Source organism: Zingiber officinale, chromosome 1A (assembly GCF_018446385.1).
Source record: "Zingiber officinale cultivar Zhangliang chromosome 1A, Zo_v1.1, whole genome shotgun sequence".
Lineage (NCBI taxonomy): Eukaryota > Viridiplantae > Streptophyta > Magnoliopsida > Zingiberales > Zingiberaceae > Zingiber > Zingiber officinale.
The window spans coordinates 127,616,438-127,635,897 of NC_055987.1; the positions used below are offsets into that span (position 1 = coordinate 127,616,438).

Genomic DNA, 19,460 nt, shown 5'->3' on the forward strand with positions numbered 1-19,460 from the left:
GTTGCATTAAAGTTATATTTTCTGAAAGCCAAATTCTGACCCAAGATATATATATTTTTTTAAGAAAAATTTTTAGGTATGAAGCTGTGTTTTTTGATGTAAAACTTCTGTATGCTCGGATCTGGCTCAAGCACTGACCAAGAGCATCAAATCATGCAAATTGTATGAACATTGCAGTTCATTAAAATGCAAACTAGCTCCAGTGTGAGTATACACTATTATATGCAATAACCCTTTTTGTACCCATGATATGCAAATTCTTTAGTTTCTGATCGGTTTACTTTCTTGATAACCGGACCGATGGCTGGGAATCATGTCAAACTATGGGATGATTGTTCAAACTTTGCGACTCCAGTATAAGGGTTATGTAACCTTATGTTTTACTCAAACTTTTGGAGATAGTTATGGTTAAGGTTGTGTTGTTGCCAGCCATTGACTAGTTTTTGGAATTGGCATCAGGAATGTGGGCATCTCGCATTACGGCATTAGTTATGTTGATGCTCGTCCGAGGCAATGTGAAGATTGATATAAACTACTGTTTGGATTAGTGCAATGACAGGTAATTTGTAACATTTGACCAGACTTGATCTCGAGCGATGGCCCTAAGTCGGCCACAAGGCTCCCAGTCAAAACTGCCCAAATGGAATAATCCTTCTATGATGCTTCAAAAATGTCCATCCTTCTCCGTAGAGGAAAAGCAGGAACAAGATGAGCTAGTGGTTTTATTTTTATTTTTGTGTTCTTATCGTCGCCCCTTTTTATATGGGTTAAGTAATCTCATATCTTCGAGGAATCTACTATGATTTCTAACAAAGATTAACTGTTTGTTTTTTTATTATGATTTTACAAATATAAAATCTAAAAACTCCAAAGAAAAAAAGGGGCAGATGTAAATTCCTCAGCTAGAAGGGGTCAAATGCAATGGTCATTCTGTCTGTTGCTTCACATAGCTTGCAAAAAACCTTCCCTGCCTACTTCGACAACAAAGAACAGAATCATATTCCAGTGCCACTCACAAAAACATCCTCCAGCTCATAAAAAGTACATGATACATCAGGAAGGAATCAAGTTCCCTAGCTCAAATCTTGCATTCGTAGCAGAAAGTAGTAGTTGAAACTCCACTTCAAGCTTCAATGGAGTTTTCAGTCAGATTAGAAAGACCACCCCATGAGGTAACTAGTAAACACCAATCCATCATCCAACCAACAACTGTAAGTTTCACAACTGGGACAGCTTGTAGTCCTCTTAACACTAAACAGTCCACAATGATGATTAGCGAGAAGTTGAGGCGAGACAAAGAGGCTCTCTTTCATGGGGGCGCAGCATATTCCACTGTCAAGTTTATTTCATCAACATGAGGAAGGGATGCACTTATTCTTATCATGCAAAAGAGGGATTCTTCCATAGACTTTATGGGTTTTTCAATGCTTTGGAGAACAACGAAGGGATGATCAACACTTGGTTATGAGCAACATTCCGCGAACAATGTCCTTAATGACTGCAGATATGGTAATCTCATTGCGATGCTCAATTTAGTGTTTGCAAATCTAGTACTTGTTCCGCGAGAATCATATCCATCCTAGCTATTTAAAAGTGCTAGATATGAATGAGAACAGTTAATAGGCCAGGCCTGCTTCATTTACAACTGTGTGAAACATTCAAGAAATTTCACAAACTATGATGCCTTTCGCAGAGATTGTTTTTCGACTGCCAGATTGTACAATCATATGATCAGATGACACTCGAAAGACGGGATGCTTCAACTTGATCGACAACAGAAGGAAGGATGATACTTATTTCATGTGCTGGATCTCACATCGACAATTGGCTTCGAGTAAATGGATAACTTCTCATCTCCTTTCCACTGTTGACAATGATCGAATGACGAATATAAAGTATCAAGAAGAGAAAAGGGAATCTCATGCTCATTTCATATTCCTTCAGTTGTTTATATAAAAGAATGTATCTGATTCTGCTGTTGCTAACCAGTCAAAGAGAACCTTCAAACTTGCTTAATTAAATAATCTGAGCTCGAATCGAACAAGCCTGTTCGATGTTCAGCTTCTTAGAATTCAGTAACCTGGAAAGATGGCAGTCTCAAAATTCTCTTTACAAGTATATGGTTCTTTGATTTTTTTTTTATCGGTCTTTAGCCAAAGAATAGATATTTAAGGATCTATTCTTCTGCACATACAACTAGTTAAAGTTGTTAGCTAAAAAAAAAAATTGCCTCTGAAGAATATAGTGCCAACTTAAGTCCTTAAGAACAGAAAATCAAGGACTAGATCTCTTTTCGAGTTGCTCTGAAGATCGGATCGACTTACGGGTGGTTTATTCAAATGATTCCAAATTCTCATTTGCATTTGCAATTTGCCTTATAAAGTGAGCTTTGTGCCAACTCTCACCTGCAAGAGAAGCACTTGAGCTTATATAGACATGTCCTGAAGCTATCCGTTTCGACTACTCACCGATACGACACACCCGTAATTCAACCTAGATCAAGGATCCGATACACATAAGGTAAGAAAAGAAAAGAGAAAATAAAGCAAAGAAATGTTAGCCTTTTTGTTTGACGGCCTTACTATTTCAGATGTATCATCATCACCAAGACTTCAACAACATGCTTCAAGGAGGAAGCATTCCTGATGAGTCAGGATTATTCTTGTCAACCGACGCGAAGCCGAGGCTGAAGTGGACACCTGAGCTCCATGATAGGTTCATAGAAGCAGTTAATCAACTTGGTGGAGCAGACAGTAAGTATTCATTCATTCAAACACAAAAACCCAATCTCCTTGCCCTGAGAACTGATTGTTGTTGTTCAAGCATCGTCTTGCAGAAGCTACACCGAAAACAATCATGAGACTCATGGGAATTCCTGGACTGACGCTGTATCACCTCAAAAGCCATCTTCAGGTTCGACTAACTTCACAATTTATTTGTTAATTCCTTCTTCAAAGAATGGTGTTTCTCTTGTTTGGATATTGTAGAAGTGCAGGCTCAGCAAAGCTCAGGCACACACTGGAGGAGGCAGTAAGAGTGGTAAGAGCAGCATCCCAATTTGCAATCAAACTGTCTCAATAAGACACAATGTTGCAGCAGAGAGACCGAGCGAAACTGATATTATTCGACAGCCGAATAGGTAAGGAAGCATAAAAAATTAAGTACTATAATGATTCAAAAATGGATGCATCTTCTTCAACTAAGACACTGTCAATTTCAGGCATATTCAGATAAATGAAGCACTGCTAATGCAAATTGAAGTGCAAAGACAGCTACAAGAACAATTGGAGGTAAATCACTTGGAATTTATCATTTTTCAAACTTGTTGCAGCTCAGTGATGTTGCAAACTGATACTTGTAAAAGGTTCAGAGGCATTTACAACTCCGAATCGAGGCGCAGGGGAAGTACTTGCAGTCTGTGCTGGAGAAGGCTCAAGAGGCACTAGGGAAGCAGAATCAACTCTCTGAACTGGTCTCCAGTGCAGTCTCAAATGGATGCTTAAGCAATGCAGTTCCAGTTCCTGAAGATCTTCTTCCCAACTCCAACAGTAGTTTACTTACACCATCTGAAGGCTTACAAAAGGAACGAGAATCGAATCGAAAGCCATTTTCGTCTTCTATCTCGGGAGGAGGAGGAGCTGCTGCAGAAGCTGACACTGAAAAACTCGATCTCAATGTGGATGAAGATGATGATGAAGGTGCAATTGAGAGCAAAATTGACTTGAACTGAAAGTGAAATAGAAGATGATTTATGGAGAATGTTGAATCAAAATTTGTGTTTTAGATGCTTTTAATGGATTGATATATAATTAGCTCTCCAAAAACATAATTAAGTAGTTGCGCAGCATTACAGATTTGGAGATGACATGAAACAAAAAGCATTCATGATTCATCTCTTCTTCTCCATCAAACTTAAAAAAACCACAACGATACGACATTTAAAGGAAGAAAAAAGACAAGAAAAATTAACTAGATACTGCAAATCGATGAAGTGAAGGCATGGAAATCGACGGGGCCATTTCAAAACAGAGCCCAGAGCTTGTGCATGCCTCGACGGTATACGTTTATTGAACTCCTACTTCTGCTGTGATAAGTGAGGTTCGAGTTGTTCAGAACTGGACGCCGGCGTAAGTCTGGCCGAAGCTCCATCCGGGCGGCGCGACTCCGGCGGATGTGACGCTGTGGCCGTCGCTGGTGGTGATCTTGAATGACAGTGATTGGCCGTCGAGGTAGCTGTTGCTCTGCCAGTTTTGGCCCCAGTTGCGGCTCATCGCCTGCCACCCGGTCCTGGATCCCTTCACCGACACCGCCGCCACGTCGCCGGCGCCGCCGACGTTGGTGATCAGCACCAGGTTGAAGTAGGAGTGGCCGTTGATCGTGAACCTTATCCCCCCTTTCCTCACACACGACACTCTGCGACAAAATTGGACATGATTGATTGAATTTTTCTTTTCTTTTCGATGTTTTAAAAATATTTTGCGTTAGTTTCAATTGTGTTCGTGAATCTTTTAGCACTTTCTTTTCACCTTCTGAATTGAACGGGGACGATGCCGGCTTTGTACTCGGCGATTCGCTGGAACACCGGCTGAGAAAGGTCGAAATGCTGCCGCGGCGGGTTGCACCAGCCGCCGTCGGCGGCGGCGAGGGCGTAGTTGGGCGGGCAGAAGTTGGTGGCGGTGACGACGACGGAGGCGCCGCCAGGGAGGCATCCACCGCCGCCTGCGCACCTGATCTCGTAGCAGGCGCCGCAGCTCCGGCCGCCAGAGAACAGGGCAGTGCTCAGCGCCGCCGTGTTGGTGCCGTAGCCCTGGCTGTAGAGGTTCCCATACCCACAAGCTCCTCCTGTGAATTCCACGATCGTCAAAACTCAAATCAAAATCAGATCTTGATGCCATTGAACTGAAAAAAAAATCGAACTTTGCGAAGATTGTGTGATGAATTACCCATCGTTCCGGCCGCGTCGCCGCCGCCGTAGAAGGTAGCATGAGCAGTGGACCATCCGCCATTGGTGACGGCTCCATGAACATGAAGCACCCTGGCAACGAGGAGGAATGAACAGAGGAAGAAACCAAGCAGGGACTCCATGGCGACGATTAATGAGGAGTGAAGTGAGCGACAGGCAAATCTTCTTATAGATCTCAATAGAGGAAGATTTTGACCTCACAGGTCATCCGAGTTGATATGTGGTAAAATACTTATCACATGAGGTCACGGGGTCGAAATTCAGGATAGTCGAGGTGTAAATCCCCGGTCCCTGTACAACTCACCCCACCTGCCATATGCTCGCTCAGGATATTGTGATTTACCTCCCTTGTGATGACCTTGGGTCGGGTGCGACGGAGGCAATGGGGGTGAGTGATTTCGCCTTTGTCACATTAATAGAGGAAGATTTTGATTTTGATTTTTTTTCTCTCTCTAAAAAAATCACTTTTAAATTTCATTTTATTTTCTAAAGTTCAGTAAATTGCATTTTAATCCATCATAATTTTAAAAGGCATCTTTGATATCTGTATATCTTTACACACGACTGTGTCGGAGATGGACGTTCTTCCTAGTTTCTCTATCAGGTACATAGACGCTTATAGTAATACACCGGTAGCTCAGGTAAACTCTCAATTTTTTATGCACGTGGATGCGTCAATCAAGTTCACTCAACACGAGCTTATACTATTTTGTACGTGGATGCGTCAATCAAGTTCACTCAACACGAGCTTATACTATTTTGTAGATTGTTAAGAGTTGCTTGCGCTTGGTTTATCTAAAAATCAAGGCTCAATTTAATTGAGTGAGTGATCGACTTTTTAATGTCTTTCTTATGTATTAATCATTATTTTAAAGGTTAATAGTCGTCTGTGATTTACCTCCTCTGTGTTGATCCTGAGACGGATTAACGGGAGCGCTGAGGATGAACGTGTTCATCTTTACCATCATTGTAAAATTTTTTAAGGTCCTCTCGGAAGGTACAGTAGTTCAGGTATGAGCTATTGTCATTATATTTTAGGAACAAAACTCGATGAGTCTCTTTAGGATGATGTGGTGATTAAGATGTGGATGTTGTCATATTAGATCATAAGGTCAAAATTTAGCACGTTCAAGCATGTCTTCCCTCATATTTTAGCCACTGTATTAATGATTAGTAGTTATCCGTGTCGGTTTGGTGACGGATTGATGAAGACGCTAGGGACGAGTGAATCATTTTTTTTTTTTTTACCGGATTATAAAATTTTTCAATGCCCTCCATGTTAGTGTAGTTAGTACATATATAAATATTTACTCCAATAGATATCAGAATCAATTTCTAAAATCTTATTAAATGTCTGTAAAAGGTTAATGCATTAAGATAAAATATCCCCTTCAATTTACTTACCTATATTTGAGGTGGGGTCGTGCTCTTAGGGAGGAACTATATCACTTTCTGTCATTGTAAAGTTTTTCCGTAATGTAAGGGCTAAAAATTATTTTTATTAACTTGGGAGTTAAAAGAGAAAACACTCGGAAAATTTTAGGAAAAAAAAGAAAATTCTTTATAAGTTTTCTTTTTTAAAAAAGAGAGATGGACAGGTGGAAGAAAAGAATCATAAACAATGAACTGAAACTGAACTGAACTGCTCAGTAACAAAACTAAAATTATCTTTCACTTCCTAATTCCAATACTGACTTTGACCCTAATGGCCTGCCTGTCTTCTTAGGCTTACAGATTTCAAGGTGCCCAGGTTTTTGAAACTCGCACAATTTTTGTTTTTAATATAGTTTTTTTTTAAAATTTGTTTCTCCTACAGAAAATAGAAATGCATACATAAAGTTGAAAATAAAAAGTTATCAGAAATACAAATCTGATACCACACACCATAACATACTTCCGTAAAAGAAAAGAAAAGAAAAACAAAACAAAAAAAAACAAGAGAGATGATGGCATGCAAACCCTAATCAACCCCAGTGGGGGACCAAGCCCTAAAGCACACAGCTAGCTAATCAACTCATCATCTCAGTTTCAGGAATAAAATCCACAGTAATTATGATATATTTTATCGTAATAATTAGTTGTCTTAATTAGCTTTACAGGGATTTGCTTTAAGATAATTAATTAGCATGGGATATTGTTTGCTTTTGTATATATATAATAATATATAGAGTATTAGGGTTTGTGATATCTCATGCATGCATGCATGTGGAAGAGTGTTCAGCAGCATTTGACTGTACGTTGGTAAATTTCCTAGAGAGTTTCGTGGCCTTTAGACGTTGCCTTGGGAATCGAATCCTCGAATTTGTTCAAAAGGAAGCTGGGAACGGAAGGTGGCGTCCGGTGGGAGAGGAAGGAGATGAGAGAGGGTCAGTCACACGTGGCAACCGCACGACATTAAAGGAAGAACAGATGGCTGTCAACCTTCCACTTTGGGATCCATGGACACCTAGAGCTTTACCTACCTTTATTTTTATTATATATCAAATAAAAGATACATAATCCACTAAAAAAAAATGGTCTTTATGATGAATTTTACGATAATTTTCTTTTATGAAAAAATTGTTAAAAAAATTTTATGCAAAATCTACCATGAAACAAATTCTACTATGAAAATAATATATATTCACGGAAAATTTTGTCATAAATTTTATTTTCTTCGTAAAATTAGTTGAAATTTTATAACAATAAAAAATCGTCACAAAATTGAGAAACACAGATCTAAGACGATTTTTTTTCTTCTCAAATTCAATGACTAATCCGTTTTTGTCATAAATTTTTCAATGAAAAAAGATTTTATTGTCAAATCTTAAATTAAAATATGATGAATTCGACAACTAGTGAGTGGAAAAGAATTTACAAGAAATTCTATAATTTTTTCTTAATAAACTCATTTTCAAAATCCTTTCCCCTTTCTGTCTCCCACTCACCTTCAACCATAAATCTAAATTATTATTAACAGATGACTCAATTTCCTCACTAACATATGAACTCTTCTATGCTATCTCGAGCTCATCATATTTATTCTATATTATATGAATAAAATTAAAATAAATTTATTGTAACAATAATTTATAAATGTATATATTTTTAATTATTTCAAATCTTTATTGCTTTAGCTTTAGCCCCGATCCAAGACTTATTTTTTTTTGTAAAAATTTTGGTGAAAGTTTCTATGGATGAAGATTTCTTCCCCATATATGTGGTCTAAAAAACACAATTAGAGCTAATGAAATAGTTGCAAGTTAAAAAATTATTAATCTACGTCTATGCTCATTTATATTAATAGAACCTCCTGAAGGTCCACGTTAAGCCGACTAGAGAGGGGTGAGTAGCTCGGACAATAAAGTTAAAAAAATTTCTTACTTTTATCTTGACAAGGACATAATATTAGATAATTTAAGTTAATAACATAAAAAGAAACAATTATATAAAACAAGTAAAGGACAAAAAGGTTTTATTTGGTAACAACCTAAGTAGTTGTTAATCTAAGGCAGTTGAAAGCTCCACTAAAAAAATCTCTTTTGTACAAGCGGAGTAGTCTCTTATAGACTTTGGATGCTCAGAAAAAGCTAGGAAAATAAATACAATGATTGTTGAATACTTTCTAGTTCTAGGGGACTTTTTATAGCATTTTGAAAAAGTTACCATTGCTTGGAGGTGCTTCCAAAAGGATCCAGGATGCTTCCAAGCGAATAAACTTTTATCTGCTTGGCAACTGTTGACCAATGACTCAATCGCGTTGGAGGCGCCTCCAAGGGCTTCAGAGGTGCCTTCGCGCTTATGCTCGAGGCGCCTCCACACAATCGAGGCGCCTCAGGTCTTGTTGACTCCAATAGTCAACCTTAGAGTTGACTTGTTTGGACTTCCTTCACGTCCGTCCGGAGTTGAGCTTCGATCTTCTTCTCCAGCAAGCTTCCTCTTCGGTTTTTTGTCCCTCGAATGCTCTACACACGCCCTTGATCTCATCCGCCGATGTACTCTTCCACAGTTTCTCATCCTTCGAATGCACCAAGCCTGTCGACTCGCTTCTTGTGCCATCATTCTCGCTTCCGGCATCTTCCGTTCAACTTCTTGTGTTCGTAAATTCTTGCACACTTAAATACAAGACATCAAAAAACACATGATCTAACTTAACTCAATTGATTACATCAAAATTAATCTCAGGTGCTTACAATCTTCCTCTTTTTTATATGCATCAATCTGAGTTAAGATTAAGGTTAAACTAACAAGTGAAAAGCAAAAGTATTTAAATTAAACAGATAAATGGCAGATAAATTGCAACTAAGTAAGTGTGACAACTAAACAAAAAACCTCCCCCTAAATAGGGTTGTAAATGAACCAAGCGTTCATGAACAAGTTTGGTGTTCGGTTTGGTAAAAGCTTATTTATGTTCATTCAATATACATAAGATTAATTAAACAAACAACCTTGAACAACTCGTTAAACTAAACAAACAAGCTTGAACACATATGTGTTTAGCTCGTTAACGTTCGTGAACAATGTTCACGAACCATATTCATTAATAAAACTCTTTTCAATATGATAAATAAATAATAAAATAAAATAAATAAATAGATTTAAATTATCAAACTCAATAACCAATTAAACAATTAAAAATTTCAAACAATCAAACAATTTTAAATTGAGAGCTTGATAATATCTAAACGAACCAAGGTCAAACCAAGCTAAAGCCAAGCTTGAATTGAGAGCTTGATAACATCTAAACGAACCGAGCTCAAGCCAAGCTTCAAACAAGTTCAAGCTCATAAAAAATAAACCAAACCAAACTTGAATACTTATTTCAAAAGTTTGGTTTATTTTAAGTTCGGCTCAGCTCGACTTGATTACCTTATCAAATAAGCTCGAACACTCCAAAGCTCGGCTCAGCTCAGCTTGTTTACAACCCAACCCCTAAACTTGATATGTAGTTATTCTTCCCCTTTAATCATATCAAAAATTAAATTTTTGGTATCTGTTTGCATAATATCTAAATTTCTATATTTTTACTAAAATTTTTTTCATATAAAATATTTTTTAAGAGATATTTCTTATATTTACCATAAATAATTTAAAAATTATTTTTAAGTGATAAAAAATTCAAAAAAATTGTCAATATTTCACAAAATCATTCAAACTAGAATAAAATGTTTTACAAAATATATATTTTTATTTTGATTAAATAAATATTTTTTAGCATAAATAATCATTTTCTAAATAAAATGCTCAAAAATAGATTTTGTTATAAAAAATTGTTACTAATTTTTCTAAGCAAATAAAATATAATTTTTATCTAAAAAAATTAAAATTTTCAAAAATAATTTTTTGAAAATTTTTAATTAATAATTTTTTTTACAGTAAAAAAATTATAATAATTCAGATAACGGTCGAAAAATGTTAAAACTTTTTTCTAGAGACAGGGAACATAATATTTTATGAAAAAAAAGTTTTCCAAAATATTTTAATTTTAAAATTTAGTTTGTGGAACAAAAATTCACAAAAAATTAATTACTCATCAAAGAAATTTTATACTAACAAATAATCCATTTGTGCATAAAAAAAAAATTAAACAGAAAACATGAATAGTAGGTAAACGAAATAATTAATTATATCAAACATATTAATAATTAATGCAAATTCAATTTAAGCATACATATAAAAATAATTTAATAGTTTAAAATAGATTTAGGAACCCAATATAGATGTTTACCTACTAGATTAATCAAATATTTTCTTAGAATATATTTTCGTGTCACTTTGCTAATTTGATCCTTGTGAATTCTAAAATATCAATTAAGCTCTTGAAAAATTTAAATTCTCAACATTTGAACATGTATAGTTCTTTTCTAATGTTTTTATCTTATCTTATATTTTAATTTTTCATTTTTAGTACTTTATCATAATGAAGGGGAGCCTTGGCGCAACAGTAAAGTTGTTACCATGTGACCAAAATGTCACGGGTTCGAATCCTGGAAACAGCCTCTTACAAAAAGCAGGGTAAGGCTACGTACAATGAATCCTTCCCCGGGACTATCTTCCCCTTCATCGATACTTATTTCGAACGAGCTTTCATTGTCTTCTTGATGATTCACCATCAGTGCTAACCCAGAGTATTCTTCTAGCTTAGACTTGGATGAGGACTCGTCCTATGTTGCTTTCAACTTCTTGTGCTTGGATCTGCTTGTCCTTTTGTCTTTTTCTTTGTTTTTCAACTTTGGGTAGTTATCTTTCATATATCCTTCTTCTTAGGAGTTGTAGCATCGAATCTTCATTTTACTCCAAAAAAATTTTGTTGCCCATCTCTTGTCAAAATTGTTAGATTTTAAAAATTTTGAAAACTTTCACATCAAAAAGGCTTCTTCATTTTCATCTTCATTGAGAGAAGTTTCAGAGTCTGGTTCATCCCTTTTTTCTTTTAGGATGATGTTTTGACTCGACTCCTTTCTTAGTCCTGTGCATCTAGATTCATGAAGTTCTAATATAAAAAATAAGCTTTCTAACATACTTATCTCTAGATCTTTAGAGATGTACTAGGAGTCGATTATCGATGTCCAATCCGGGGTCCTCAGGAAAGCATTAAGAGCATACCTTAGGGAGTTTCTGTTCGTCATCATTTTTTTGAGATTTGTGAGTCTAGTGATCAGCTCCTTCAGTTTAGCGTGCAGTTTGACAATTGACTCTCCTTCTTTCAGCCAAAGGTTCGTCAGTTGATTCCGAAGCAAGTCCCATCTTGCGAGCTTCACTTCGAAGGTCCCTTCATGAAGCTCTAGAAATTTTTCCTAGAGCTCTTTTGCAGAGTCATAGGCGCCTACCCGATTACCCTCCTGAAGTGGCAATACACACAGGAGATGGAATTCGACCTTCCTGTTCGCTGTGAACTTGTTATGTTGCTTCTTGCTCCATCAAAATTCTTCTAGTTCTCTTCCGTTCTCATCTTTTGGTGCTTTAAAACCGTATTTACTAGTTAGCAAAATTTCAAAATTTGTTTAAAAAGATACCTGTATTTTACGCCTCTAGACAGTAAACTCTCCCTCGAACTTTGATGGGTGGATGCATGTTTTGACCATTGTCTGCTTTGCTTTAAGCGGCAGTTAGTCCTTCTTAAATAGTTGGGCTTTGATACCAATTGAAGGTCTACATTAGGCCGGCTAGAGGAGGGAGGGGGGAGGGTGAATAGCCCTGACAAGAAAGTTAAAAATTTCTTTTGCTTTATCTTAGCAATTTACATACAAATCTTCTCCTATTGGTGATCCTAGGGGTAGTGTTTCTACGAAGCAATCTCCTACGTATAAATCATCTCTCAACCGACATTAATCCACAAGAATTAGCATATACTCCCATGTCTGAAGTATCTTCTAAAGCTGCAGAATAATCCTCACACTCAACATCATCAAAAATATCTAGAAATAAATCAATATCAGAAAAGAAATCCATACTGCTCAACTCCTCTAAGATATTCATACTAAGAATAGAATGATCTTCTCTTGGGTGCTTCATGGCATCAAGAATACTAAACTGGACCACTGTGTCTCCTATCTCCATAAAAAGTGTCCTCGCATGAACATTAATCTTTGTCCTTGCAGTTTTTAGGAATGGTCGCTTAAGAATAAGTGAGGATCTATTGGCCAGATAGTCTTCCTCCATATTTAGGATATGAAAATCTATAGGGAAAGTAAGTTCTCTCACCTTAACTAATATATCTTCAATAACTCTAGTTGGATGAGTCTGACTGCGGTCAGCTAACTGAATAACAATCCTTGTAGGTTGTAATGGTCCAATCCCTAAAGTCTGAAAAATTAATCTTGGCATGACATTAATTGGAGCTCCCAAATCTAGCATAGCATTCTCAAATAGATTGCTCCCAATCTCACAAGGCACAGTGAATACTCCAGAATCTTCACATTTCTGAGGTATTGGTTGAATAAGTGTTGATACATTCTTTCCCATACTAATCAACTCATTTCCCTTCAATTTCTTTTTATATACACAAAGATCCTTTAAAAACTTTGCATACTTGAGAATTTGTTTAATCATTGTGAGTAAGGGAACATTTACATTTACCTCCACCTTGCTAAATAAATTCACAAGCTCTTAAAATTCTCTAGCCTTTTCCTCCTCTACATTTTTCCTTAGTTGTACTTTACGTTGAGGAAAGGGTAAACGAATGTTTGGCTCGACAACTTGCTGTGCTGGAATTACTGTTGGATTTTCTGTTGGAATTGCAACTGGTTCAGCTGGAATGGAGCTGTTGGAATTTCCCGGATTCATGCGACTCTTCTCTTGTTCTTGAACTAAAATCATTGGATCAATATGAATGGGGTTTGAGCTTGAGTTTTGATAGAAGTCAATTGCTGAAAAGTCCAAATCATGGTTGTTTGAGGCTATTCGAGGGATGCTGGAATCTGGAAAAGGAATCACTGGAAATTTTTCAGCAACATCAGTTCCTCTTAAATCCTCACCTGAAATTTGTCTTCCACTTCTCAAAGTTAATGCACTAACATTACCCTTAGGATTATGTGTTGATTGAGAAGGCAATTGACTTGATCCTTAAGCTTTCATTTAATTAATGTTGGAAGCCAATTGTCCAATCTGCTTCTTAATATTTTGCAAGGTAGAATCAGTTCTTTGCTGATGTTGTTGCTGCTGCAATAATTGTTGCATCATTTCCTCCATCCTAGCTTAATGTGCATCTGAATTTGAAGTGTTGGAGCTTCCTTGAGTCAAACTTAGTCTTGAAGGAGCTGAAAGTGCTTGCTAATTTTGATTATGCCCTTGCTGAAAATTCTGTTGTTATTGATTGTGCTGAAATGGGAACTTATTTTGTTGATTATACTGAAAATGATGTTGATACGGCTGCTGCTAGAATGCATGTTGATTATGCTAAATTTAATTCTGAGCAGGTTGAAAAGGTATCTGAAAACCTTAAGATTGCTAGCAATTCTGACTAGAAGTTGATTGTTGATAGAATGCATTCTCATATTTCAAATTTGGATGATCTCTCCAGCCAAGATTATAAATAGAAGAATGAGGATCATATTTTATAAATTGAGCTCTAGAAAATGCTGCTAATGACTTATCTTGATGAAGATTGGGACATAATTCTGAATTATGATCTTGGCTCGAACAAATACCATAAACTCCCCTTGATTGATATGGAAATTGTATATTTGGAAGTAAAGATGTTTGGCTAGCATTGCCCAATGCCAATTGCTTCACCAAAGATGTTAACTCCAACAATGAGTTCCTTATCTTCTTTTGTTCTAATTTGAATCTCTTCAACTCCTCTTGCAGTTAATGTCCTAGCTACTTCTAAATTATTGTGAATTCTCTGCCATATTAGAAATAAGCTCTCTAGTTTGCTCTGGAGTTTTGTTTACTGAAGCTATAGATAACAAACCCTTATAGAAGTACTGTACTAATAATTGCTCACTTATCCGGTGCTGAGGACAACTGGAATATAATTTATTAAATCTCTCCCAACAATTATACAGTGTCTCTCCCACTACTTGTTGAATCCTATAAATACTCTTCCTAATAGTTACGGTTCTTGAAGCTGGAAAGAATTTCTCCAAGAAATCCTTCTTCTTCATATCAATCCACGATGCAATATATTCAGGTGGCAAATAGTACAACCAATCTTTTGCTACTCCCGTTAAAGAAAATGAAAAAACTGTTAGCTTGATATCCTTTACTGAAATACCCTATGGCTTTATGGTAGAACAAATTACATGGAACTCATGTAAATGTCTATTTAGGTCTTTTCCATATAATCCTTGAAATTTGGATAGCAAATGGATCAGTCCCGATCTCAACTTAAAGTCTTTTGCTAAATCTAGATAAGTGATACATGAATACTTGAATGTCTCATCAGGAGCTGCAAGCTCCTTCAGAGTCCTATTATGTTCTCCATGGAAGTATCAAAGTGTGAAGAAGTATTATTAGAAACTTCTGAGGATTTCTCCTAAATTCTCAAAGTCTTGAAAGTTCTTTCAATCTCTGGATCTAACTCAAATAATTTGTCTTTTGAAATCCTGATCATAAAAACAAGTCAAACTGAGAATACAAGTAGATATTCAATAAAATCAAATAGGATGCAAAACAAGAAAATGAAACTATGCACAATCTAAAATCAAAGACACACTACTAGTGGTTCCTCGACAATGACGTCAAAATTTGATGTTAACTATTTTGCATGTCACATAACACTTCAAATTACTTTAATTATTGAAACCCATATAAACTCAAGGGTATAGTTATAATAAGGAGTCTCAAGTCTGTTGGTGCAATATCCCTCAGGTCAAGGTTGACCTGGGTAACCAAGCTGAGTCTTGGTTTGGGTTTAGATGTTTGACAATAAGATATTGATTGAAGAAGAGTCAAGTAGGTCAAGGTTGACTGGATACTTGACTGGGAAGTCCTAACTGGGATGTTAGGCAAAATGAAAGACCTAGTGAGTGAAGCTAGGCAGTATGAAAGTTCTGGTGAGTGAAGCCAGGCAGAAGAAAAGTCCTGGTGAGTGAAGCCAGGCAGAAGGAAGTCCTAGTGAGTGAAGCTAGGCAGATGGAAATCCTGGTGAGTGAAGCCAGGTGAAAGTCCTAGTGAGTGAAGCTAGGCAGATGGAAAACCCTAGTGAGTGAAGCTAGGTGAAAGTCCTGGTGAGTGAAGCCAGGCAAGGGAAAATCCAGATGGATCAAGGAGGATCGGACATCTGGTGCTGGGAAGTCCAAGTAGGTCAAAGGATTGACCGGATACTTGGCACAGAGAAAAGTCCAAGTGGGTCAAAGGGATTGACCGGACACTTGGTAAGGGAGTCCTAGCAGGTCAAGGGAGTGACTAGATGCTAGGCATGACATACCAACAGGTCAAGGTTGACCGGATGTTGGTTTGGGATGTTTAGGACTTGGTTTTGGACAAAAACCAAGTGCTGGATCGATCAGTGGATCGATCCAGGCTCTGGATCGATCAGTGGATCGATCCAGACCTGTCCCAGCGAACAGAGAGCTTCTGGATCGATCCGTGGATCGATCCAGAGGTCCCAATCGATCAGTGGATCGATTGGGACGCGGCTGCTTCGCGCGATAAGCGCTGGATCGATCCGTGGATCGATCCAGGCGCGTTTCCAGAGCACAGAGGCGCTCTGGATCGATCCGTGGATCAATCCAAAGCCTCCCCGATCGATTGGGAACATTCGAATCGATCGGGATCCGACCGTTGACATCGTTTATAGCTGCAGGCGTTCGATGGCTGCGGGTATCTCTTCACGATTTCATCTCAGATCTTCGCCAGCTCCTCCACAGCGCTCTCAAAGATCATATCGCCAGTTCTTGAAGGATCTTGGAAGCTTTCCAAGTCAAGAGGCGGATCAAAGGCAAGAAGAGAAGCTAGGGTTAGGGTTTTCTGTACTCATTGTAAGCTTTGCGCTTGTATTTTGTTTCCCTTTCCTTTCTTCTTGTACGGAGAGTCTTGTAGGGCTTCTCCGCCCTCGGTAGTTACCGAAAAGGAGTGTTTTCATAGTGGAGGGTGCGTGCGTGGTGTGGATCCTTGGACTAGTCACCTCTTGTGAGGTGGATACCAAGTAAACCAACCGTGTTAGCGTTGTTGTATTTGTTTCTGTATTTTCCGCTGCACATCTTTGAAGGAACAAGCAACGCCGAGCACCGAGCGAACGCGACGAGCTATTCACCCCCCCCCCTCTAGCTACTTTTGGTCCTAACAAGTGGTATCAGAGCAAGGTTGCTCTTCACCGGAATCATCGCCGGAAGGGTCAAGCATATCAAGAAAAGCTAGAGGGTGAAGAAGTTGGAGCAAATTCTTCAAGTTCAAGACTTTATCAAGCTCAACTTCAAGATGCAATTCCAAGATGGACTTGGATTTGACACAAGGGTGGCTCCACCATACACTTCTACGAGTTTCGATTCTTGGAAATCAAGAATCGAAAATTTTCTTATGATGGAGATAGAGCAATGGTTTGCTCTAATGGAAGGCTTCAAGGCTCCAAGAAATTCAAAGGGCAAAGTTCTAAAGAAAAGCAAATGGAGCACGGAACAAGTCCAAAGGTGCGAGGCAAATGACAAAGTGACCAAGCTTTTGGTCAATTTATTGCCAAGCACCATTCTTTGCAAAATTGGAGAAGTTGAAGATGCAAAGGAACTTTGGAGCAAATTGGCTAAGCTTCATGAAGAGATCCCCTCCACTGCACAAGAATCCAGAGAGGGTGACTCTTTGGAGCAAGACCAAGAGGAGGACTCCGAGGTTGAGAGATACTCAACCTCCGAAGAAGAGGAAATCCAAGAAGCTTCATCCTCAAGGGAATGCAACGAAGGGAACAAGGAGGGAGCATACTCCTTGTTTCATATTCAAGATGATGAAGCCTCCACCTCTAGGATTGAGGGGGAGCAATCCTTGGTGACACCGGATCAAGAAGAAGAAGAAGCTTCTACATCCGGGTCAAGAGAAGAAGAGGAGGAAGAAGCTTCTACCTCCACAAGTCAAGAAAAATCAAATGGAGGAGAATCAAGGTCCGATCAAGAGGAAGCTTCTACCTCCGGATCCAAAGAAAAAGATGCCACCCCTACAAGCAAAGGTATAAATATTTCAATTAATAATAAAAATCATATAATATGTTTTGAGTGTAGGGAACATGGGCACTATAAGAGCAAGTGTCCCAACTTGGCCAAGAAGAAGGGCCAAGTGGCACAAAAGGGCAAGGAGAAGCCCAAGGTGACCACCCCCGGGACAAAGAAGAGCAAGGAGCACATTGTGTGCTTCTTGTGTCAACAAAAAGGGCATTATCGAAGTCAATGCCCCAAGGGGAAGAAGATGGTCAAGGCTCAAGGAGGCACTAGTCAAGGGGGAGCCTCCAAGGTAAAAAGGAAGGTAACTTTCATTGAGCCTATTCCTTTGCAAAATGGTAAAAAGCATGCTAGGTCAAATTTTTATCATTTTAATGCGATTTACCATAAGAATAGGAAGCATGAGGGCTTTAAGGAAAAGCATGTGGCCCTACATGCCAAAACTACTATCCCTAAGGCTAGGAATGTAGGTAAAAACCTAGGCAAGAACACTAAGGATAATAGATACAAGCCCAAGAATAAAAATGCTCATGGATCAAATGAAAAATCAAAAACTAAGGACTTAGTGATAGAAAATCAAGTCTTGAGATCAAGGCTTGATAAAATGGAAAAGACCCTAAAAAGGATGGAAAATATCCTATTAGGGCAAAATGAGCATAACCTAGGTTTAGGGGTACAAAAGCCATCCAATGGCCATAGAGATTTGGGATACAAACCAAAGGCTAAGAAGGATGTGTCCTCTTACCATAGAGTTCCATATAGTTATGGAACAAACCCTAGGTCTAGTGGTCAAGCCAAAAATACTAAGGAAGTCATCCCTAAGAGTACTTTTGCAACAAATGTGACTAAGACTTCTAAGAAGTCTAAGAAAGTCACAAACAAGGTCACAAGGGAGGCTATCCCTAGAGTTGACCTAGAAAATGTGACCAAGGCTTCTAAGAAGCCCAACAAGGTCACTAGGAAGGTATCTAGGGAAGTTATCCCTAGTGAGTACCTAGAGCATCCAAGGAGCACCAATAGGTGTTGGGTTCCTAGGAGCATCTTCTCTACCTCATAGATGGGTTAGAGAGTGTCAACTCCGATTAGAAGGGTAGTTAACCCAACTTTGAGGAAATTGACACTCAAGGAGCATTTTCAGGGTTTTTGTTAACCTTTGAAAATGAAATGGAATTATTACTTTCTCTTTGAAAGAGTAAAATGTGTCTAATGGTGGAAGAATTGATTTTAATCTTAAATGGCACATATTGGGAAATTCATAAGAACTATCAAGTTGGGATTTTGGTATGTTCTTAGGCAATTTAAGGCAATCCGAGCCTTAATTTAAAAGTGCTACTCTTGTGGAAAAATGGAATATGCCAACATTTGAGGAATATGCTTAATTTTAATTGGCATAAATTAATCAAGGGAATAAGAAATGCAAACTTAGGCTTTGGCATTTTCTTGAAGCACTTTAGGGCAATCTAGGTTTAAGTTGTAAGTTTAGCTAAGACTTTAAGGATACTTAGATAGTTAATCTAGGTATATTTTATTTATGCTAAACCTTGCCATGATTGTTTGCCCATCATATGCCATGACATCATGTCTATTTTTGCATTCATGTTTTATTATGAAAAATCCAAAAATACCATGTCATGACATTCATACATCATGTAGTAATAGGATATTTTCTTTTGAAAATTATTTTCTGTTGATGTATGCCATAACATAATCATGCGTTAAGTTTAATTCCTTGTAATTAAGGACAAATGGCATTTAACGGCACTTATTGACAAGTGACATCCTAGGTAGATGTCTAATATTTCTAAAATGCCTAGATAAAAATGCATGATCCCTAGATTAGGGCAAAAACCAAAATCTACATCTCACAAAGACCTCTAAGGTGACTTGTATGTGTTTTAGTGCATATTATATACAAGTGAGATGTTAGG

The 19,460-nt window shown here is 37.8% G+C and overlaps 2 protein-coding genes across 4 annotated transcripts; one reads left to right on the plus strand and one right to left on the minus strand.

The window, feature by feature from the left end:
- The first annotated feature begins 76 nt into the window (after positions 1 to 76).
- Positions 77 to 3,787, plus strand: LOC122031892 (myb-related protein 2-like). Of its 3 annotated transcripts, none has more exons than XM_042591106.1 (6): positions 77 to 2,520; positions 2,591 to 2,753; positions 2,837 to 2,913; positions 2,988 to 3,139; positions 3,221 to 3,290; positions 3,365 to 3,787. In XM_042591106.1, the coding sequence occupies exons 2-6, from the start codon at positions 2,591 to 2,593 to the stop codon at positions 3,728 to 3,730; spliced, it is 828 nt and encodes a 275-aa protein (XP_042447040.1). In that variant the 5' UTR covers positions 77 to 2,520; the 3' UTR covers positions 3,731 to 3,787. The 3 variants fall into 3 exon arrangements, with proteins under 3 accessions (XP_042447040.1, XP_042447049.1, XP_042447057.1); XM_042591115.1 differs by having other exon boundaries at positions 3,371 to 3,787; XM_042591123.1 differs by lacking the exon at positions 77 to 2,520 and having other exon boundaries at positions 2,656 to 2,753; positions 2,824 to 2,913.
- Positions 3,788 to 3,912: 125 nt separating this feature from the next.
- On the minus strand, positions 3,913 to 5,080 carry LOC122031907 (expansin-A1-like). The gene is made up of 3 exons (XM_042591135.1): positions 4,944 to 5,080; positions 4,527 to 4,842; positions 3,913 to 4,413 (listed from the first exon to the last, which is right to left on the minus strand). Exons 1-3 carry the CDS (start codon positions 4,945 to 4,947, stop codon positions 4,110 to 4,112), a joined length of 624 nt encoding a protein of 207 aa, XP_042447069.1. The 5' UTR covers positions 4,948 to 5,080; the 3' UTR covers positions 3,913 to 4,109.
- Positions 5,081 to 19,460: the final 14,380 nt, after the last annotated feature.